This window comes from Nyctereutes procyonoides, unplaced genomic scaffold (assembly GCF_905146905.1).
Source record: "Nyctereutes procyonoides isolate TBG_1078 unplaced genomic scaffold, NYPRO_anot_genome, whole genome shotgun sequence".
NCBI lineage: Eukaryota > Metazoa > Chordata > Mammalia > Carnivora > Canidae > Nyctereutes > Nyctereutes procyonoides.
The window spans coordinates 13,204,845-13,228,872 of record NW_026575134.1 but is presented as its reverse complement, the minus strand read 5'-3'; the positions used below and the strand labels follow the sequence as shown (position 1 = coordinate 13,228,872).

Here is a 24,028-nt window from a genome sequence, read left to right as displayed (position 1 = left end):
TTTTTTGAAATGATGAGTATCTATTAGTAAAATTCCAAACAAAACGGAATACAGAACCCCATCCCCTTCAAAAAAGTTCCTTTGTTATTTATCTTGTAGCTATGCTGTGGAAAACTTAATGTAGAACTGTGTAAAATAACTGTGTTTATATAAAAACACTGTTAGGATCTAGGATCTGAGAGTTGTGAACTGACTTCTTTGCCAACATGAATGTCTAGCGCGATATGTGAAAGCAGGTTGGGATATAGCAGTGGGATTCAGGACAGCTCTTTGTTGTATGCTATCCACCAGATGCAGAAGGCTGGGGTTTCATCGTCTCAGGAGGCTGGAGAGGGCAGGAGGAGAATGTCTACTTTCATTTTTCTCCAAGGCTGAGAGGTTTTCTGCTTTCCTCCTGCCTTTGTTGGCCTGCACAATCTCTTGTGCATTCTTGTGATGGAAGCCTTCTACACCCTCCCCATTCCCTGTCCTTAGAACTTGCTGGGACGCTTTCTTTACACTAGGTTCTGAAGGAGTTTTGCAAAAGGGGTTTGAAAGTTATTCGAGAAAACTGATGGGATTTTTTTTTCTTTTATGTGGTAAATATACACTACATACGGTTTATCCAAGTCAAGGTTTTATGTAAGTAATTTGTCACTTTGCAAATATATGGCTAAATCATTCTGGTATATAAATAATAATTTTATCTTTTATCAGTTTGAAAGATACAATTTCCTATAAACTATAGCATTTTATTTTATTTTATTTTTAAAGATTTTATTTATTCATGAGAGACACAGAGAGAGAGGCAGAGACACAGGCAGAGGGAGAAACAGGCTCCATGCAAGGAGCCCGACGTGGGACTCGATCCTGGGTCCCCAGGATCACACCCTGGGCTGCAGGCGGCACTATGCTGCGCCACCGGGGCTGCCCCTATAGCATTTTAATAATTGGGCTTGTCACACACTTCACAGAATCAATTCTTAATAATGATGGGAGTCAATATGGAAGGAAGTATTTATTGTGTGATTTCAGGAGTCAGTATTTTTGCTTTCTGTTCTCTGTGTGGCAGCATTTTGGTGCTGGATGTGTCTAGGCTCAGATTCTCCAGCTTTGCCACAGAGTGGCTTTGTGATCTAGGGCAAATCAGGATCTCTGAGCTTTACTGTAAAAAATGTCATCAGTAGCATGGTGATGCCAATATTTAATACAGTAGTTGCAAGGATTAATGTAAAACATTTGACACAGTTTTCTTCTAGTACTTGTTCTATGCATCCATGTTTTTCATGTAGTATAACCAAAGGGCACATAAAATCTTTGTCTTCTTTTTTTTAACTTGACCTAGTTCCACAGTGTAAACAATTTTTATAATTACTGTTTTAAAAGTATCAAAGTATTAAAAAGTATTATAGTATGATGACATTCTGTTTCTCAATATATTGTGGACATATTGTCCTTTCCGTGTATAATATGAACCTTAAATTTACCTGCTTATCCAAGAAACAAAGCTTTGAAAAACCCCACTTCTTGACCTACCCGCAAGCAAAACCGGGAGGACACAACAGCCCTGAGTTGCGTCTGTGCAGGGGGCCCATGGTAGGCTTCCCAGGTGAGGTGATGCACTTCCACACACAATCTTGAAGTTGCAGCCTTTGGTATACAGCTTCAGAGACCTTGACCTTTGGGTTGCACAGAAATGATCAGAACTATAAATACTAAATCGAAATATCAAGGATATACTCACCTAATAATGATTTCAGTATACATGAGCATTTTTCATTTTGTTTCCTATTTTTTTCATTATAAAAATGATGCTGATAAGCAGTATACTGTTGACCAAGAAGGAATTCACTGAAAACTCAAGCAAACAGGCAATTTGGGCAATTAGAATTGCAATTTAGGAGGCACAGATGCAGAAACCTGAATCTGAGGCCGATCTTGGACGCAAGGAAGCCAAAGAGAGAGCAGGGTTATCTAATCTAAAGGCTGAGAGTGTAGTTCTCCTTCAGGTCCTCGGAGCAAAACAACGGATTGAAATGAAGTTAACTGGGAGTGGTTGGGCTAATATGCAAATGAGGGGTTGAAGCTTGTTAAACTGCTTTGGCTCCTTTTGAACTGATGAGTGAGGATGATTCAGGTGTCTGGGTGAGGAGGCCTTTAAACCCCTGCTGAGGGCTTGCAGCTGGCTGAAGGTGGTGGTGGTGGGGGTTGTCTTTTTTTTTTTTTTTTTTTTTTAAGTTCATGGTTTTTTTTTTTTTTTTTTTTTAAGTTCATGGTTTTTTTAAGTTCATGGTAAATTTCTCTTCCCTTCTGGCCTCCTGATCCCATTTTAAGAGAGACTGTTAGCTAGGGCTGCTTGCTGCACTTTGAACTCTCCCTTTACAAGGCATATTGATTTTTCCTTCTCTAGTAGTATTTCTGTAGGCTAAATCTATATGTAGAATGACTTTATTAGAGGACACAAGAAACTTGAATGGCTCTTGATGTGACTGCCAAATTCTTTCTAAAGATATTGTATACATTTACATATAGATCCCCACTGAAGTTGTTTCAGCCATATAGAAGTCGGGATTTTTTATTATTTTTTTTTGGGGGGGGCGCTGATTTAACAGGTAAAATTTGATTTTTAATTTCTCATTCTTGGTTACTAGTGAATTTATACATTTAATCTGCATATATTTTTTATATTTCCTCGTGCATTACTTACTCATTCTTATTTTTCCTCTATTTAACTTATATAATATGTGTAATGGGTAATCATATTATTCTTTTTTTTTTTTTCTTTTAGCTCCGGTAATAAACCGATTCACAAGGCGTGCCTCGGGTAAGTCAGACCATATGATGGATTTTGCTTATTAATGGTGACATTTCTTAAATCACAGTGGTATTGGACAAGAAGGTGCAATGAGAGTAATTGCTGTGGAGTAATGACTTGTCAGTCATTTTCCTCGAAAAAAAACTATCTGATATAATCAAGAATGAGAAAATAATTGGAAATTAACCTGAGTGGCTAAACTTAAAACCAGTGTGCGCCGAGGCTACTGCACCTTTGGAAATGGAGCCTCTCACCCCAATTTGTTTATTCCTGCTGTTGATCAGTTACCTGCATGGTTATCGAATGTGTCAGCCACAGGTCAGAAGCAGTGATTTAGAAGATGGGCAAAGGACATCCTAGAATCAGTGACAGGAAAAGGGACAAAAAAACAGGGACCACAGATAAGGGACGAAAACTCTGAAAATGGAGATATAGGAACCTGTCATCAGGGGGCCATTTGGAAGAGGAGCCAATTGCTTTACATTTGTTTTTGGTTTTTTGGGGTGTTTTTTTTTGCTTTACATTTGTTAATGCCTCTGAGGCTCTTGCCATCCTAAAGATGCCACCATAACCTAATGCCTATTCACCAAGATAGACCTTGGCCACTAACAAGTGCTTGAATTAGATCCACTCATACTCTGTCCTACCTGCATTGGTGGACACAGTTTGAGAGCATGGTTTAAGGAAAGTGAGTTTGGGCATTGAAGTGGATAAACCATTTGGAAGATTTTACTTCTGTGGAATGCCTTCCTCTGTGAAGATAGAGGACAAGTGAAATGTTACTATGTTTGACATGAGAAAATTACTCTTTCCTTGAAATACAACTAGGTTTTTGTTGTTGAAAAACACAAATATTTAGAACAGATCATTTGGACATTTATATGATAGAATTGAGTAATTTATTTGATAAAATTACCTCATTTTCATCTGTGCTGTATTATTAAAGGTGTTTTAAGGTTAAGGGTTTTTTTTTTTTTTGTTTATTTTATTTTATTTTATTTTATTTTAATTTGTCGGCAGTTACTGGTACAATTTTGTCTTATTGTGTAGTGACCAGGCCGGAGAGGAAAGGACCAGGATTAAGAAAATGTGCTATGTTGGGATACCATTTACTTTATCCTCCTGAGCTTTTTGTAATCTGAAGACATATCTAAATATTGCAAACAAAGTGGATTGTAATTACTTTTGTGGAATGAGGAATTATGTTTATGTCAGCGGGGCATCAGACTTTATTCCAAAGTAGAGCCATCAAGTGTGATGGTACTGTGGGTAGGGATATAGTCTTCTGTGAGCAGTGGTGGGAATAAGAGAGGAGAAATAAGAGAGAATCTGTAGTGTGAGGTCTTGTCTTCATGCTGTAAAATTCTTTCCATAGACACATAGTTAGGAGGCTTAGAATAAATCCTCTCCTTTTTTTGTGTCAAACTGTACATTGCATTAGTGTTTGTTGTCCAATAAACGTATCATCAACTGACGGTCCAGCATGTAGGTTAGCTTTGAAGCACCATTTTTTTAGTATCTCCACCACCACTAAATCTGTGTCCCGTCCATTTCAGTAAGACTTGGCTGGAAATGTAGAGAAGATGGAATGCCAGCAAAGAAACCCACATTAAAGACACATGTTGTGTTTCTTCCTAGAACAACAGGAAACAGTTTGATTTATTTATTTTTTTTTTTAAGTTTTTTTTTTTAATTTTATTTATTTATGATAGTCACAGAGAGAGAGAGAGAGGCAGAGACACAGGCAGAGGGAGAAGCAGGCTCCATGCACCGGGAGCCTGACGTGGGATTCGATCCCGGGTCTCCAGGATCGCGCCCTGGGCCAAAGGCAGGCGCTAAACCGCTGCGCCACCCAGGGATCCCGAAACAGTTTGATTTAAAGAAAAATAAAGGAGGTGATATCTAGTTCAGGAGTTGTGTTATATATAGCAATAAGCCTTAAAAGGAGTAAAAATTGTTACCCTAGCAATGTAACACACTGGAATTCATTATGAGAATGAATCTTGACATTGATTATTTTATGTACATTTCCAGTCTTTCAGGCAAGGGAAATAAAATTATATTTACTACCTTAGATAAAAACAGTGGTATAGGAAAAAAAAGAGGAATGGGATCTGTTAATCATCTACCTGTCTACAATTTTTTTGACTTTATTTTTTATAAAAGTCTGTCTAAAACTTTTCTGGCAAAGAAGAATATAGAAACAGTCTTAAGCCATCTTGAGGAGGAAATCTTGTAGTTTTTTAATTCACTTAGTGACTAAAAGTAATTTGGTTTAGTAGTAGAGATATACATCAATTGATTTTAAAGTATTACTGGAAAAATAACCGTCTACTTAAAATGTAGAAATTCCTATTTGATCATTTACAATATTCCTTAGGATATCTTCTTCTGGTGGAGTTTTATTTCAGAAATACTTTTTTTCTTTTCAGAAATAAACTATAAAATTTATGTAAGATCTATAATTTAGGGGGAAAAATAAGCCAGGTAAAATCAACCAGAAGTTTATGTGACGTAGGAGTTTGTTTCTTATTTATCTATTTTCAAATAATGATTGCAACAATAAAATGCTGTGTAATATATGGTAATTTACTATGTGTAGTGCTAGTATTCAGTCACTGTTGATTGAATGGAAGTGGAAAAGAGGATGTTACAATATATTTCTAGATTTCTGCCTGAGTTTTCTAAATCTTTGAGGTTTTGGCTTTTGCGAATTCCTACTGCATCTTGCAAAAATCAGTATCTGAACCAGAGTACTTTGAACAAAATGTTTCTCTCTTTTAGGCCTTTTTCTTTTATTATAGTTCAGGAGGATGAGGGGATGTTTACATTAAGCAAGTGTTTAACAAATACGTTATTTAGAATCATTTTTACACCTTCCATCTCACTGTTTCTGCTAAACTCTCTTCATGTGTTTTCAATGCCTGCCCACAAACCTGTCAGCTTTTATTTCTATAAGTAGAAGGAATCCGTGTCACTTAGCATTTTCAAACAGAATTCCTAAAATCTTAGAGGAGTCTGTAGAGGTTTCAGGGCTTCCTAAGCTCGTTTTCCACTAGGTGCGGGCGTGAATAAAAGTCCTAGAGTATAGGATGATTAATAGCAACAAACACAGGTGGGCATTAGATTGGTTAAGTTCTGCAAAACATGATTGAAACTGTCAGGTATCTTCTGAAATCCAGATGAAATGTATTTTTTGGATCTTCCTGACAGCACCCCATAACCGTAAGTTTATTATTTATTTTTTTACTGTTTATTGAGCTTTGGTTGATGTATAACATTGTGTGTGTTTCAAGGGTACAGTGTGTTGATTTCATACCTTCATATAGTATGATATGATTACCCACAGCCTTTTTTTTTAAACAGGACCCAATAATCCTTTTTTGAACAAAAGAAATACTACTGCCCTTTTTTCTTAACCCATTTCTACTCTAATCACTGCTTATTGGTACGTCTTTTTTATATGCACAGAAGTCCTACATAATCTACTTTACAATCACATAAACTATTAGGTGATGATATATAACATACATAAAATTAACATAAAATACACATAGTCTCTTTTAGAATTTTGATGGAATTAGAATGAACATTGACAGTTTGGAGTATTTTGGAAGATTCTTCTTCTTGGAATAATGGAAGTACATCATTTATCCTTATCGTTATTATAAGAAATTAATGGTAGTGTGTAGACATTCGTTCAGTAAATCTTTGAAGAGTAAAACTTATGCAGACAACAGTCCTGTTGCTTCTTTGTTCGTCTAGTATATCATATGGGAAATCTCTAGAGCGTGGGATTTCACAGACTTGAGTTCAAACCACCTGTTTACTGTGTGATTTTGCACGTAAGTCATTTACCACATTGAGTTTTACTTTCATATTTTCACTTTGTTTCGGTTTGGGATCATAAGAGCTGCAGTCACGCTTGCTACAATGGTTAAGCTAGATGGTTTTTGTAAAGCGGAGTAGCTAGGCTCTCAAAAATGTTAGTGGTCAGCTATCTTCTGAACATAGTGTAAAAGAAAAAACAATAAAGGCTTCAGTGCTGTGCCACAGCCTGTCATAAATAAGCCTCAGAGAGTCATAACACTCCTTGATATCATCGTTTAATAGGGGACATCTTCTTTTACTGTCTGCACATTATGGTTTTTAGAAAGAGTATAATGGTTTTCCTCTGTGGTTTTGTCTGAATTGAAAAAAAAAAAAAGAAATTTCTCATTACTCTTGAGACGGTGCCTTGAGGGATGAATTCATGTCAGACCTCTCTCTGTGTTGTAACCCCAGGACTTTATTTTGAAGTGAAGCTTATAGAAAAGTTCGAGGAATAATTCAGTGAACACTCTTCTCTAGATTTCCCAGTTGTTCATATTTTGTCACATTTGTAGACTCTTCTTCCATCCGTACACATGGTCATGCCCACGCTTTGTTTTTTCACTGAATCTTTTAGGAATTCTGAGTATTCAAGTGTATCTCCTAAGAACAAGGTCATTCTGCATAATATTACACTCAGGGAATTTAACCTTGATACAGTGCTGTTATCTCTCTAGAGTCCAGTGCTCTTAGTTGTCTTGATGTAGCCTCTGTTCTTCTCTATCTGAGCTGATTCAAAGGTTTTTTTTTTTTAGATTTTTATTTACTTATTTGACAGAACGAGCCGTGGGGAGGGACAGGAGAGGGAGAAGCAGACTCCCTGCTGACTTGGGGCTTGATCCCAGACCTAGAGACCATCCCCCAAGCCACTGAGCCACCCAAGCACCCCTGATTCAAGGATTTTTATATTGCATTTAATTTTCATGGCTCCATTTTTCTGATCTTTCATAAACTGACTCCCTGGAATTTTTGAAATCTGTTTTGTTTTTTTGAAAGATTTTGTTTATTTATTCATGAGAGACAGAGGCAGAGACATGGGCAGAGGGAGAAGCAGGCTCCCTGTGGGAAGCCCCATGTGGTACTTGATCCCAGGACCCCGGGATCACAACCTGAGCCAAAGGCAGATGCTTAACCACTGAGCCATCTAGGTGCCCTTGAAATCTGTCATTCTTGAAGTTATGAAGGTTCTCCCTACCAATGAAATAGTTCCCTATATCACCAGCTCTGAATTCTTAGCTTGTGTGGACACATCCACAGTCTGGTCACAGTGCCCTGTTGGTGTCCATGAAGCCTTTGCGCTGAGCCTTGCTTTATTTAGTATTACTTTCACAGACTGCTGTTGAGCATTATTTGTTCTAGTGCATAATTATTTCTTATAATAGAAGTGAAAATGGAACTCCAAATTATGAATTTGGTAATTTTCTTTTCTCCATGTAGATAATTAGCCATACTTCAGTTTTTAGCCATAACATGAGCATTGAATTTTATAGTATATTTTTAACAGAGCTAAAATTTTATAATTTTCCCTACTCTGGCATTTGGAGTAATTCAGAGGTGAAATTAAGTCTTTAAATTTCACACCCCCACTGTGTAAAATGATATATTAAAAACTCAGTAAAATCACCAAAAACAGAAAATGATTAGTCCCCAAGATAGTAGTGAAATAACAGAAGTTCAGATTTTTTATTGACTCCAATTCAGGGAACATATGCTTCCTTGATTCAGGGAACATATGCTTCCTTTTGTTTTGTTGTGGAAATATTTTGTAGCCTTGGTCTTCATTGTTTTTTTCTTTAAAGTTATATGATGAGAGCTTTTAACCCTCTTGGGTTTTTTTTTTTTTTTCGAAAGGTCATGCTCATGTTGTCAAACTCATTTGCTAGAGTGAATATATTTACATTTATAATTTATTTTTGAAATGAGCTTCGTTTTGAAAGCTTACTTTAAGCTTAGTAATTACCAACACTAGATAATGCACACTGGGAAAATATTCCTTTAATTAATCTCCTAATTAATCCTGTAGACATACATTAACTGCATCCCTACTGTGTGCCAGATACAGTGCTAGGGCTGCAAGAAGAGTAATATACAGCCCTTAGGAAGTTCACGGTCTAGCAGGAGGCTGGCCATGAGTGCCTCAGTGTGGGTGAATACCATAACCTCCACGAAGGGAAAAGGAGAAAACATAGAGTTCTTGCAGGGTGTGGCTCACGGAAAGGGTGCTAGTCATTAGGGGTTTCATGGAACCCTAGAACGTGGGTTTCAACAGGAAAACAAGGTATTTGTGCCTTACCACTAGTAGCTAGCTGTTTTTATTCTAAAGTCCTTTCTCCTAGTATGCCACGCTGCACCACCTTGCCTCAGTATCAGGTATCGGTGGCATGGAGGAAGCAGATGCCCATGGCCATGGACAGGGGCTTTAAGGCCAGGATTTACTTCTGCCTTTAACTTACCATTCTTTCAAAATCTTAAGTGTCTCTTTCAGAGGAGGCAGTATAGGCTCTGGATTCAGAGAAACTGAATACTGGAATTGGAATACTAGCTCCACTACTCTCATATCCACTTAAGACAAGTGGGGCAGGGGACAGCGTGGGGGGCTTAGTCACCTAGCTAAGGCTCCATTTCTCCAGGTATAAAAGGGAGTAACGCATCTCTCACAAGATCATTGTAGTGATTAGACAGTAGATAATCCATGAAACCCACAACACGCTGTTCTCTCCAGCTTCTCCCTCCAGTGGGGTGGAAGTCCAAGCCACTGTATACACTTGTTGCCACTCTGTGTCCAGACTAATTCTCCCTTATGGTTCCTTACAAATAAAACCAAGTGAGCAGGGGAGGTGCTGCTTGGGTCTCATCCGTATCCTCTTCCCTCTCCTCCTTCGTGCTCTGGTGGTGCTGATTTATTGGCACTTACTAAGCATCCATGTTCTGTATGCCTTAGCATGCTGTGCGCCCTGTGCAGTCTGTGCGCAGGGTTGAGGCTCTGGTGGTTCTTTGTAAGGCCTAGGAATGCTGATAGACTGTCTCAAGGCCAGTGAGAAATTCAATTATCTCAAACTTAATTGCATTTTCTTCAAAGTTTTCTTTGAGCCCTGCAGGAAAGGTGGTAATAAAAAAATGATAGGCACGGCAGGCCGTCTCCTTCTGCTCTCAGGGTAGTGTCCTCAGAGTCCTCACATCAGCAGTTGTGGAAGGACTTGGCAGGTGGCTTGGGAAGCATTTGTAGCCTATTCAGTCCCTTGTGTGTCCTGGTTCCTGGCATTGTCCTTTATAGAACAGACATGAGCAGGTGGTGTACACGACCATACCCTGATTATGGTCAGAGTTCAGGTCACTGCTCCACAGACCCTCTGTGTGAAGGATCAGCTTCCCTGCCCCCAATCCATTGAAGACCAGAACTTTTGTAAAATATGATAATATTGCCACTGCAGTGTCAGCTTGCTCTTACACCTTACCCACCCCTACTCTGTGCTCCTCTCACTGTGCGCTGCTGTGCTTTAGGGGCCATGACTTTGGTGTGCTCTGTCGGAGATAGGAATATTCTCATGAAATGTCTTTTCATAAAGGGAAATTACACATTTATTCCCAAATAACTGATAATTAAACCAAGACCAAAATCCATAATTTACTACTTCGGCATTTTGTGAGAACAGACAGCAGTGTGAACGGTGCCTCTTGGAGCTGGAGAACGGTGGCATACACCCACCGTGTCCCAGACCCGTGGGACACAGGTTGTTGCCTCTGCCTGGCACCTGCCTGTTCACATTTGGAGCACTCCAGAAGCTTTGCTTCCCTGGCCTTCCTGTAGCTCACCTCTCAACCATGTCCCTCACCCTTCAGCATTCTTTCTGTCACTCTGAATGCCATCCACATATAGAGCAGGTACTCAGGCTGCTGTTACTGTTCATACATCATTTGAAACCATGGCTGTTTGTTCACACATCTCTTTCCTAAACTGTAAACATCGTAATTGATTAATTTGAGAGAAGAGAAAAAGTAGTACGCAAAGTAAGGAAGTGAGAGTCCTAGAGGAATGGGGAGATTTGGGCAGATGTGCACAATGGGGTTTAAGATTCCCGAGGGAAGCACCAGCAGGTGTGTGATTATTGGTGAGGCTGAAACTAAAGAGATTTGAGGATGGGCTTGGACACCAAAGTTGTCTGTGATGATGGCAAAACTGGAATGTGAAGAGCACGGAGCCAGATACCTATCAGGAGGGGCACCTGAACCAGTGACTCTCAGAGAAGCCCCCCGCATTGGCATAGGGGTACCTAGTAGTGGTGTGAATGCCTGTGTGGGGAGCTATGAAGTCCCTCACTGTCTTTTGGGTCCTGCAGTGTGCAGGAAGTAGGGCTTTCTAAGAGAGGTGGTGTTCCTGGAGAAGAACCGGGTTTCAGCTAAGGTGGGGATATGTTGGGAGTGCTTTGTAAAAGAACTTGGGGGTGGGGAAAAATATTGGAAAAGAAGGTGGGATATATGGGAGGAATCCACAGGTCAGCACTTTATTCAATTGAGCAAATGTTTACTGAGCAGTTACCATTGCCAGACACTGGGTATGGCAGCAGGAAACGCTCCCTGACCTCGAGATACTGTAATCCCACGGGGGAAGTTTGAAAGAATGTGGACATGATGTTGGAGAGAAAGACAGTGGTTGTCTGGAGTCTTGCATCTTGCGAATGACCAAGGTAATAGCAAAGCGGACATGTTTGGATCAGGGGTCTTCAGGTTATAATGTATTCACTATGGAGGCTTTTTAAAACTTTCTTTAGGGTGAATTCTATCAAGTTTCTAGTGAGAGCACTTTAACTGATACTTAAGTACAAGAGACTATATAGTGTAGAAATGAAGAGCTTGGATTTGAGGTCATTCTCCCATTTCTTGATCAGATATTCAACATGAAGTGTTTGGTACGGAGCTTGTTGAGGATCTTGGTTGCACCACTTATGAGGGTGTGACAGTGAGGTGAGGGTCACTGTGAGGGTCACTGTGTGACCTTGGGCAGCTTACTTAAACCATCTTCTGTAAAACAACTGAGTCGTTGTAATTCATGGAGTGAATGCAGGCAAAGCTGCTCTATGTTTAAAAAAAAATTTTTTTTTTAAGCACAATGCCTGGCACATAGTGAGTGCTAAATAAAATTTATAATATCCTTAGGCTCAATTTATTAAATTTTACTCTAGCAAAAATACCATAATATTAGTATCTCTATTTTCTCCTATAATTTACCCTACTTAATTTTAACTGGCCAGAGGACATAATCCTGCGTCTCTCCTGCGGCTAATTCTCCTACCCCAAACTTGGATTGACATGACATTGTATTAATATTTGTGGGAAATGGAAAAGATTTCTCTCAGGGGTAACATCCTTTAGCTTTTTAGATAAAATTAGGAAAACAACTTTAGTCTCCCCTAGATTATAAATTCTATTCTTAGACAGTTATTGTGAGAATAGATTGATCTGCCTTTTAAAATTTAATTGTTAACTTTAATCAGGTGTGTGTAAATGCAGCCCTCCCCCCCACACCCCCATCACATTGGACCAGTACTTCTAGGAGCCGATTGCTAGAAATTGTTACTGTTACCGGGTTCTGAGTCTCTGAGAGCCAGCAGTGTGTTTTATACTAGTCATGGGGCAGCCCCGGTGGCGCAGTGGTTTAGCACCACCTGCAGCCCAGGGTGTGATCCTGGAAACCCGGGATCGAGTCCCACATCGGGTTCCCTGCATGGAGCCTGCTTCTGCCTCAATCTCATTGTGTCTCTCATGAATAAATAAATAAAATCTTTATATATATATTAGTTAGTCATTTGATCATGTTTTCTGATAATTTAAAAAGTTAATGACACAACTTGAAAACCAAAAAGTGAATCTGGATCTTCTCTTTCTTTTACCATCTTCAGCCTTGAGTTACTAAAACCACAGGATGTTGAGTTGTAGTTGTTGCTTTACTAAAGCAATATAATTAAACTGCTAAAAAATTAAAATATAGATTAATGTTATATTGTTTTCAGAATGGTAGAAAAAAGAGTTTTTTCATTTAAACACCAAATAGCTTAAATAATTGTGTTGTTGACCTGTTTCAAGGAATATGAATATTCTTTATTGACCTCCATCAGAAAAGTTAGAACTGGCCATCTCCTTAGGTATTTGAAAACAATTCCAAGTTGTAGCTCCCATTTAAAAATAGATGTAGATAGTTTAATATGCTCGTTACATAACATAAAGTAACAGGGTACCAGACTCCAGGTGTTCCAGAAAAGGTACGGGGCATGCTGTGAGGTCATTTACAGAGCTGAGTTTCCACAGGTTGCTGAGTAGTAATCTGCAGTAGAAACTGAAAACTTACACTTACCATAGGTTACTTTGGTGGCTTTCTAACAGTAAACTTACTTTTGGGGCTCCTGGCTGGCTCCATTGGAGGAGCATGCGACTGCTGATCTCTCAGGATTGTGAAACTGAGCTTTGCATTGAGCGTAGAGATTACTAAGAAGAATAAACTTAAAAAAAATTAAAAATAAAAGCAAACTACTACTTTCAAGTTACCTTTTTATTTGGTCTTTTCACTTCACTCAATCTCTTAGCCCTGTTACAGTGCAACTTTTCTTCCTTCAGGGCATTTACATGAAGGGGACAGTTTATTTCTCAGAGAGCTGCTCTTGGAATTAGAATAATGAGAATGCTTATAATCCAGAATTATATTTTCACAGATTAAAAAATAAACATTTATGTTGTATTGCATAGGCAAGGAAGGTCAAAGTTAAATGAAAGTAAAACTTTCTTTAGTAAAATCATCTTTTTAAAAGGGATTCTTGATGTTAAATTATATAGATGGTGGAACTGAAGTCTTTTGGATGCTTGTTGTAACTGTAGGAGACTCACCCTGTGTGTCCCATCCCTGGGCAGAGTCACCCCTGTATGTCCCCCCCCCCCCCCGACAGAGATTGAGTCAGAGGTCATTATATAATGTGAAGGCAGCCTGTGAGCCCTGTTAAAAGCTAAACTGAGGCATATTAAAAATTTGAAGAGTTTATTTGAGCAAAAATTTATTCAAATCGTGCAGCTTCCAGTCTAGCAGATAGAAAGGAGCTCCAGGAGCTGTATAAAATTAAAGACTTGTTGGCAGAAGAGAGTGGGGACAGAGAGGTTCCGTGAGGCAAAGAGGTCGGTTGGTTCCTGCAGGGCCACTTTCTTTCAGGGGATGGCGGGGGTTTGCCTCACTAGTGCTGACTAGGTGGTTCCTGATCAAAAGTCGAAAGAATCCATCTCTGGCACAGCTGGAACTGTGATCAAGTCTCAGTTTGGTGACCTGAGGCTTAGCGTAAGTGACTCTATTTTCAGCCTTTTGTCACTTGTGGGCCTTGTCTTTTCACAGTCCCAGTGTTTTTCAATGAAGTTAATTCCCAGAGCTTTTTTCTCCTCACTTTTTTGGTTAAAGAATACATTTCTCTAACAAGGGAAGTAGCCCAAAAGTGTGAATAAGGATCAGTTCTTTTGGTTATGAACCTTACTAATCTCATTTGTGAAAGTAGATGATGATGTGGTGCTAAAATGTGCACAGGGTCGGCTGTGTGCCAGGCCCTCATGCTCAACTCTGCTTTCCCTGGGTTAATCTATGAGAATCACTACCACTGTATTTGAAGGATGTTTTCTTATTATTGCCATTTTACAAGTGTGGAAACTGAGCCACAAAGAGTTTCACGTGCCCAAGGCCATGTTCTTTTTATTTTTTAGTGTTACTAATTTATTATTTAATGGAATCAACTAGGGGCACGTGGGTGGCTCAGTTGGTTAAGCGTCCAACTTTTGGTCTCCATTCAGGTCTTGATTTCAAGGTCTTGATCTCAGGGTCATGAGTTCGGGCTCACATTGAGCTCCACACTGGGCACAGAGCCTACTTTAAAAAAGAAAAACAAATCACCTAGTTTTTACCTCTTTTGTTAAATAGGAGTGTTTCCTTGGTATAACTTTCATCCTGAATTTTGAAATTGTATTAAATATTTTATACACTAAATTCCAACAAAGTAGAAAAAAAGCAATTGTTTAATTTCTAGTGCTGGCATTGAATACTCTTCTAGGAGAAACGTGTAACTTATTGTTGTTTAATAACATCCCAGGTATTCCTATAGTTTAATCAGTTCATTGTCCAAATTTTCTATGCCCAGGTTTACAAAATGGTTTGCATTCTAACGGTTTTAGCAGTCAACTTGAATGATTTAGATTGTTTCTTCTCTTTCTTTTCTTTTCTTTTCTTTCTTTCTTTCTTTCTTTCTTTCTTTCTTTCTTTCTTTCTTTCTTTCTTTCTTTCTTTCTTTCAGTATCAGAGAAAGGTTTACTAGAAAATTCTCATCCCAGGGTGCCTGGGCGGCTCACTCAGTTGAGTGTCCAACTCTTGGTTTCGGCTCAGGTCATGATCTCAGGGGCCTGAGATTGAGCCTTACGTGTGGATCCATGCTCAGTAGGGTGCCTGCTTGAGATTCTCTCCCCCTTCCCCTCCCCCACTCACACAATTCCCTCTCTCCTCAAAATAGATAAATCTTGAAAGAAAGAAAGAAAAATCTTGAAAGAAAGAAATCTTAGAAAGAAAAGAAAAGAAAAGAAAAAAGGAAAGAAAAGGAAGGAAGGAAGGAAAGAAAAAAAGGAAAGGGAGGAAAGCAAGCGAGTGAGTGAGCTGTCATCCTGCAGTGGCAACCGGTGTGGCATGTGCTGTGGTACTACCTACCACTTATTAAAACAATCCAGAGGAAATATACTTTTTTCTGAAGCGATCCTTGTGCAAAACGTAACATAAGCAGTTTCTGGTCTGTCCTGTGCTCTGCCTCTGGCCCTTGACCTGCTTATTCAAATTAATTCCGATCTAAAACTAAGTATTATCCCCTTCTCTTTTCAAGGGGAAATCTGAAAATACTAGGTTGCCACCCAAATTAATGGATAAGTACCTAGAAATAATGTATGCTGTGATACTATTTGTTTTGATATGAAATTAACTACATTTTAGAAGTGATCTGCTTGCACTTTAGTCATGGTTTTTATTTCATTTTGTTTCTTCCTGGAAGGGAGGGGGGAACCTTTACTATTGGGAAAAGTCACTTAATTTATACCGTAATGACTGCCATCTGTATATTTTTCAGGGGACTGCAAATCTAACAGAAGCTGAATGATGCAAGTTTCCCGAAGGAAGATGTTAAGAATTGAATAAGTCATGTTTGCTTTGTGTGCAGAATTGTATTATTAAATACTATACTTATTTGCGATTATGGATTCTATAAACAGCAAAAAAAAAAAAAAGATGTAGTTATATCTGTTTGTATACACTGAAAACCAATGAGACCAGCACATAAAGCAGTATCTGAGAATGTAATTTGTGAGATGTGATGATTTGGAAGGGAGAGTGTAGGCATGGGTGGAGAGCCAGGGCGAGAGGTGCTGGTTTGCTTATTCTCTCCATTTTAACTGGAAATCAATTCCAGCTCTCCTGTATCTATAGCAACAATAAGTCAGGATTGATTTTCTTTTCTTTTCTTTTTTCTTTCTTTCTTTTTCTTTCTTTCTTTCTTCTTTCTTTCTTTCTTTCTTTCTTTCTTTCTTTCTTTCTTTCTTTCTTTCACCTTTTTAATGATGAGGTTATGTCTCCCACTATATATTAAGTTCAACTGGTAAAATTTTTCTAAAATGGTCTCCTTGTGAATCAATATCCATGTTTCTTATAGCTGTGATCAGTGTATACATATACACTTTTTAAAAAAGATTTAGAGAGAGATCACACATGTGTTGTGCACTCAATACACGAGTGGGGGAGGGACAGAAGAAGAGTTAAGGAAATCCTCAAGCCGACTCCTTGCTGAGTCTGGAACCCACGGCAGTGGCTCAGTCCGAGGATCCTGAGGTCATGACCTGAGCCAAAATCAACTGACTGAGCCATCCACATGCCCCTCATTTAAAGATTAAAAAATAATTTAAAAAATATTTATTTATTCACGAGAGACACACACACAGAGAGAGAGGCAGAGACATAGGCAGAGGGAAGCAGGCTCCTCGTGGGGAGCCCAGTGTGTGGCCCAATCCAGGACCCCAAGGGTCATGCTCTGAGCCAAAGGCAGATGCTCAACCACTGAGCCACCCAAGGACCCCTAAAGATTTTTTATTTTTTATTTATTTTTATTTTTATTTATTTAGTTTTTAAATTTATGATAGTCACAGAGAGAGAGAGGCAGAGACACAGGCAGAGGGAGAAGCAGGCTCCATGCACCGGGAGCCCGACGTGGGATTCGATCCCGGGTCTCCAGGATCGCGCCCTGGGCCAAAGGCAGGTGCCAAACCGCTGTGCCACCCAGGGATCCCTAAAGATTTTTTAAATGGTAAAATGGGCACATGCTCATGGGGAAAGTCAAGTAGTATAAAAGGGTATAAAATGAAAACTAAAATTACTTGTTTCTCATGCTGTTCCCACACCCAGCCCTGGAGATCACCACCGTTAACGGTTTCTTGAGTACTGGACATTTTTATGCCTCTGCATATTTAGTTGGAATTAAAATGATACCGAACTTTCCACGTTGTCCTTTTCACCTGACAGTATATCCTGGACAGCTATTCATGTCCTCACATCTAGAAGTGCCTCATTCTTATTTTAATGCCTGAATTGTATTCCATTATATGGGATGTATTAAAATTTATAGGTGTTTAAATTTCAGGGATGCGTGGTTTTGCATAATCGTACCAGTAAACCTATAGGATATATTTCTAAAAGAGGGATTGCTTAGTAAATGGTACGAGCATTTATACAGGTATTGTCAAACTGCCCCCTAAATTGGATATTAATTTATATTCTCCTTTTATGTTTAACATAGTGTGAAACAGTATTGTAGAATTTTTAAATGTTAATCATTTTAATAGGTCAAGTATGTTTTCAGTTGGCATTTTAAAAAATTTATGAGTGAGGCTTAGCATTTTTCATTACTGTTGACCATTTGTTTTTTTTAGCCAAGTGCCTGTTCAGTTTTTTTTTTTACCCGTACTGATTTGATAAGTGTTTGAGCTTGGAGGTCAGACAGCTTTGTGTTCAGATTTGGTCTTTGCCACTCACTAGTTATTTAACCTTGAGAGGGTTATTTCATCTCTTTGAACTTCACTCATAGGGTATTGTTTAGTGATTAATGAGATAGTGCAAAATGCTTAACATTTCCTATAGTAAGAATATATGTTTGCTAGCAGCATTACTAATACTACTGAGATCTTTTAAAAATTAAAAGTAGTATTTGTCAAATGCCTTCATAGCATTCATATGATCTTTTGATTCTTCTAACATAATGATATGGTGTTGTGTTGATAGATTTTCTAATATTGAACTATTCTTTTATTCTTAGGATGAACTCTGCTTGGTTATAACATTAATTACTAATCTTGTGCTTGAAATGTAATTAAGACATACCAACTATTGGACAGCACTGGTGGCTCAGCAGTTTGGTTTAGCGCTGCCTTCAGTTGGGGGTGTGATCCTGGAGACTCGGGATTGAGTCCCACATCAGGCTCCCTGCTTCTCCCTCTGCCTGTGTGTCTGCCTCTCTCTCTCTCATTCTCTCTCTCTTTCTCTCTGTCATGAATAAATAAAATCTTAAAAAAAAGACATACCAGCTATTATTTTAATATAAATCAAAACATTTTATAACACAGAATCAAGCCCTGAATTTTAGGTCTATTTCAGAGAGCATTGTTGAATGTATTTTCCTGATTTAGGTGAATAATTAGGGATCAGAGCTAGGAATGACCTATTTAGGGACTGTTGGTTGAAGCACCTGCTTATCCCAAGAGGCGTTTATCATGATTTGGATGTACTTTCCAGGTCTTGCCTGAAGTGTCACCTCCTGGGAGAGGCATGCTCCCCCCCCCACCCCCCGCCCCAAAAGGTGTCACATGTCTACTCCTGGAAGAACCAAATCACCTGATAGATTCCCCGACAGATTGACATGCCATTAGTTGAGCATTAGCTCCTGAAAGAATCTGCTGAGAAGCAGGCAGCCAGAGGGAAGCTTGCTAGATTCAGACTTTGCACTCCAGATGGGCTAAGGGACTTTGGAGCAGTTATTTAACTTCTTTGGGCCTCAGTTTCCTTGTCTAAAAAATGGGGATGATAACAGTACCTTACACAAAAAGTTGATGGGAGGATTACCTGACATATTTTAAATCAGAGAATGTTGAGGTAGTTTGCAGCCACAGTTTAGTTGATGGGAAGGTTTATGAGAAGGCTAGTAGAAAATAGGGTTATAGACCTAGGAAGAACAGGGTAGGGTGGTGGGGCTTTGAGGGGAACTTTTGGTGGGGATTTGTGTAGAGGCCTGGAGTTTATTCTCCTTCACAGACAAGTTTAAATGTTTATTCTATTTCATCCTGATGCTTTTTGATAGCTTAAACCAAAGATACCAGTCTGTTTTTCAAGGTTTACTTCTCATATAATGCCTAGACACGTGGCGTTTATTTAGTTAATCACAGCAATTCTACAAAGTAGGTCTTAATAGCCACATTTTCAAGATGGGAAAAACTGCATTTAATAATGCTTGGTAATGTACAAGGGTCAGGCAGTTAATAAGTGGCAGGAAAAAAAAAACAGAGCTGAGATGTGCTTAGGTCTGTCTGAATCATGTGCTCTTTCTCTACACTGTAAATCAGTTACTTCTGTATAGTCACAGATAATAATTTATATTCCTGCCTTAACAGATGAATTAATCTCCCTAACCAGCTGGTAGAGGCAGGGAGACTGATTAGTGCTTCCATTGTCATAAACACCAGGCACAGCTTTACAAATGAAGAGTCAATAAATTGGAATGGTTTTCTGTTAGTTTTCCTAAAGCTAGAGGCATGTTGTGTATGGTAAAAACAAAAGTTTAATACTTAATGAGTTGTTTGCAGGGTGCATGTGTCATTTTCATAAAAACACTAAGACTGTTTTAAAAAAAAATACCAACTGGTGGTTCTGAAATCCATGGAACATAAAAAAAAAAAAAAAAAAAGTTGAAGACCTAAAGCTGACTTTGTTCTGCTACAACAGCAAAATTTGGTGGAATAGAATAATTTCAGTTTTGCAGAGGACCTTTATCATTTTTATTCTCTGGTTAATATCCTAGATGAGCAAGCATGGATACTCCCGTCAGAGCCACACGTGGGCCTTGACTTTGGTGTCACCTACTTTTGTTGTTAGAATTTTGTTGAGTTTGAACTTGTTATATTTTAAGTACCACTTTTTTCTTTTTTCTTTTTTTTTTTTTTTTAAAGATTTTATTTCTTTGGCAGAGAGAACAGAAGCAGGGGGAGTAGCAAAGGGAAGGAGAAGCAGGCTCCACACTGAGCAGGGAGCCCAATACAGGGCTCGATCCCAGGACCCCAGGATCATGACCTGAGCCAAAGGCAGACATTTAACCAACTGGGCCACCCAGGTGCCCCAAATACCACTTTCTAATCAATGACTGCTCTGTGGTTTTTTATTCTTAGTTACTTTTGGCAGTTGGTTGGACCTTTTGTTATTTTGTTTTCCTTGTCCAGATCTTTTTAAACCAAGGTTCTCCTTCATTTCTTGGTTGTCAGTAACTGAAACGTACATTGAAATTAAACAAGCAAAAATGGGAAGTTTATTGAAATGGTGGGGGTGGGGTGCTCCGAAAGTCATCAAGCCTCCGGGAGGGCAGGCCTGAAGCTGGGCCTCGGGAGGAACTAGAATCTGGGTTTTGTATACTGTTAAGAATCTCTCTGTCTCTGTCCTCTGATCCTCTTTTGCTGTAGGCTGCTCTCTCCATGAGGTTGGGGATAGGACACCACAGCTCAACACACTCTACGGCAGTGGCCACCAGAAAGAGACTGACCTGGTATTTTCTGATTCAGGCCCCCCAGGCCAGGGAAGGGTTCTGATTAAACTAGTCCACCCATCTTGGCTTGATCTGGACGCTCTCATTTGTCCCTCTGGGGACCACAGAGGGCTTTGAAACCCTGACCTCATCTGAGACTAATTTCAGCCAACCCATTTTGGATTATTAGAATCTTGTCTGCCAGATGATTATTAGGTTGGGCTGGCCACCCTGAGGAAGCCCTCTATGTTCCCTTGTCCAGGGCAGCTTCTCCACTGGCCCACTGAACTTCCTCTCCAGCCTCAGGTGACATCTGCAGTGGATTCCCTACATTTACAAATCAGAGAAAGTTGATGCACCCTCTGTCATTCTGTGAGGGAAGTTCAAGTCACTTGGTTCACCACCTGCTTACAAGGTGGCAGGTGACCCATGCGGATGTGTCTTTCTTCTGTTGAGAAACATCACCGTTTTATGAGCGCATAATACTTTACACACAGAATGACAGTAAATAACAATTTAGACAAATGTCATTTCTTTTTAAAAGAATGGAACTATTATCTCACATTATCAGTTCATCTAGCTACAAAGGAATAAAGCCCCAAAGAAGAAATAATACTTTACATTTATACCACAAATTTTTCAAAGAGATGGAGTGGGAGGCTAAAGGTCACTGTAATTTTCTTCTTACAGGCTGTGTTTTTTGATGTTCTTTTCTTCAGAACAGTAGAACAGCCAACCACCTGGTTCCCTCCTATTATGCAAAATTATTGCATTTTAAAATCAGATTGGGTTTTTCCCCCTAGACTTGCAAGGGTTTGTAATTTGGAGGGGTTGTCTCTTTTTTGTGCATAAGTGTTTTTGAAATGCTTACGCTCTGGTAACTATAGAAGAGATTGACTTCATATCTGGTTGGTTGTGCTGTCGCTTCGCTTAAATTAAACATTTTTTAAAAAAATTTATTTATTTATGATAGTCACACACAGAGAGAGAGGGAGAGAGGCAGAGACACAGGCAGAGGGAGAAGCAGGCTCCATGCACTGGGAGCCCGACGTGGGATTCGATCCCGGGTCTCCAGGATCGCGCCCTGGGCCAAAGGCAGGCGCCAAACCGCTGCGCCACCCAGGGATCCCAAATTAAACATTTTTTGTTCACTATTTGCAAGACAGTGTTCTGCACACACTGTGAGATTGTTAGAGGTGAGACTTAGCTTTGTGTCCAAGCCTCCTGGAGGAGCTGACCGTGTACCCATGAACTTGGACCCATCGATGTGGGGGTTGGGAGCCAGCAGTTAAGAAAGAATTCTTGAGACCTTTTCCACACAAACAGGTGCTATTTTATATCACAGAGAAAGGGCCCATGGGCAGAAAGAGCTGCCTTTTGCTGTATGAAGCTGGTGGTTGTATGCTTGGTGCCCAAGAGGGAGGAGACACACAGGGAGTATTAGATCATAAACGTTTCTTTGAATTTCTGCCCGTAAAACTACTTTGGCAAGATTTCTCTGGTGCTTATCATTCAGCTCGATATTAACTATCAGTGAGATGTACAGGCAGTCATGAGACCTTTTAAGAATGAAGCAGCCAGTACGTATTTGATCCTTATCGGAACAATACAGGCTCTAGGTTAGCCTCCTGGGCTAAAGGTGCACGTTTTTCTGCTTTTGCCCTCCATCACTGTGAGCCATTTGAAGGACAGCACAGCAGATTTGGGTCATGATGAATTCCACTATACACATCTATACACATTCTGCAGGCAGTGTGAACTCAAAGGAGCAGCTAGACAGTCCACTCTGAGTTTATGCCCTCAGTGGGTGAGGAGGAGATGCGAATTTCCTCCTCCTCCTTGCTTGCTTAGTTCCTACATGCCTCTTGGAGTATTAGCCTTTCCAGGGTTTAAAGGTATTCATTTTCATACAATGTAGCTTCTAAATGTAAGCCAGCAATAACTTCTAGCCCTCAGCATAAGAAAAAAAGAGCAAATAAGGTGCATTCTGTTTTCCTAAATAGAAGGGAGCATGTAGTCCTGACTCGCATGCTTAGGGAAGATGACAGGGAAGAGAGGACGTTTGTGTAGAGTTTTGAGGGAAGAGTAGGCTTTTGATAAGTGGGAGTGGAAGAAATAAATTTCTAGTTGAGCAAACCATGTGAAATGATATTAGGTTGAAGTAATAGTGAATATTCTAATAAGATTAGCAATGTATGGGTTTTGGTAAGAGTTTGAGCTTTATTCTGTATGTTGTGGGAAGCATTATACGTTTTTGGGCCAGAGATACATCATGCCCAGAAGTGGTCAGGTTGGGATCCTGAAGTCTCAGAATGGGTCTGTGTTATCCTCCCCACCTCTTTCACCTTGATCATTATGGAGCAACAAACTGAGAAGAGGCGGTCTCTTCCTGGGGATAGCCACATGTAATCACCAGACTGCCTTTCCAAGGTGCATGAACTAGGAGGAACAGCCTATTGTTTCTGATGAGAAGTTAACTATTTTATTGTTCCCTTGTATATGATAATTTTTTTTGCAGTTTTAAAGATTTTCTTTATTTTTTATTTTTAAACAATTTATGAAAATGTGTTTAGGTATGAATTTTTATGTGTATGTTTATGCTTGGCTAAGTTTCATTGAGATTCTTGAACCATAAAGTTAATGTTTTTCATAAAATTTGGGAATTTGGGGGGCTATTGTTTCTTTCTATTTCTTTCTCCCCCTTTCTTATTTTTTGGAACTGCAGGTTAATGTGCTAGATGTCTCACAGGTCTCTGAGACTCTCTTCACTTTTATTTGTTCACTTTTTGGTCTGTTCTACAGATTGAGTAGTTTCTCTTGCTCTGTCTTCAAGTTCCTTGATTCTTTCTCTTGCCAAGTCAAACTTGGTGAGCTGATCTAGTGAATTTTCTATCTCAGTAGGCTTTTCATCTCTAGAATTTCTTTTTCTTTTCTTTTTTTTTGTAATGTTTACCTCTTTATTGAGGTAAAGGTATTTGTTGAGTCATTGTTATCACACTTTAATTCTTGAAACCTGATTTCTTTTAGTTCTTTGAACAGTCACTGCTTTGAAGTCTTTGCTATTTATTGACTGCTGTTTTCCTGAATATGGGTCACACTTTCCTATTTTTTTGCTGGTCTTTCCCATTCTTATAAGTTTGCTGAGAGTTGGCATTTTAGATTATATTTTATAGCAATTCCAAATTCTGATTTCTTCTTTCTCAGGGTTATTGCTATTTTTTGTTCAGTGACTTTCCTAGGGTAAATATATAGACTCTGTCTCCTCTGAGTATGGGGCTGCTAATGTCCCTGCTTTTTTTTTTAATGAAAAAAAAAAAAAAAAACATTAGCCCTGGCTTTCTAGGTTTAGCTCCTGTGTGTACATCGCTTAGTTATCTCTCCATGATTAGTTAAAGGTTATACTCAAATGCCTTGAGCTGATGGATCTGTGCTTGAATTGGGAAGCATGTTCAAATTTCAGATAGTTTTAAGAAGTGCCCTGACTTTTAACTACCATCTTGCTCTTCTCCACATATGCTACAGGTTTAAGGACAGCCAG

The 24,028-nt window shown here is 39.2% G+C and overlaps 1 protein-coding gene across 1 annotated transcript in view; it reads left to right on the top strand.

The window, feature by feature from the left end:
• PRKAR2B (protein kinase cAMP-dependent type II regulatory subunit beta) overlaps nucleotides 1-24,028 on the top strand; it is a 90,394-nt gene that overhangs the window by 22,859 nt on the left and 43,507 nt on the right. The window contains exon 2 of the mRNA XM_055301228.1: nucleotides 2,768-2,803. Coding sequence (XP_055157203.1) covers nucleotides 2,768-2,803 — 36 coding nt within the window. The remainder of the gene's footprint in view (nucleotides 1-2,767; nucleotides 2,804-24,028) is intronic.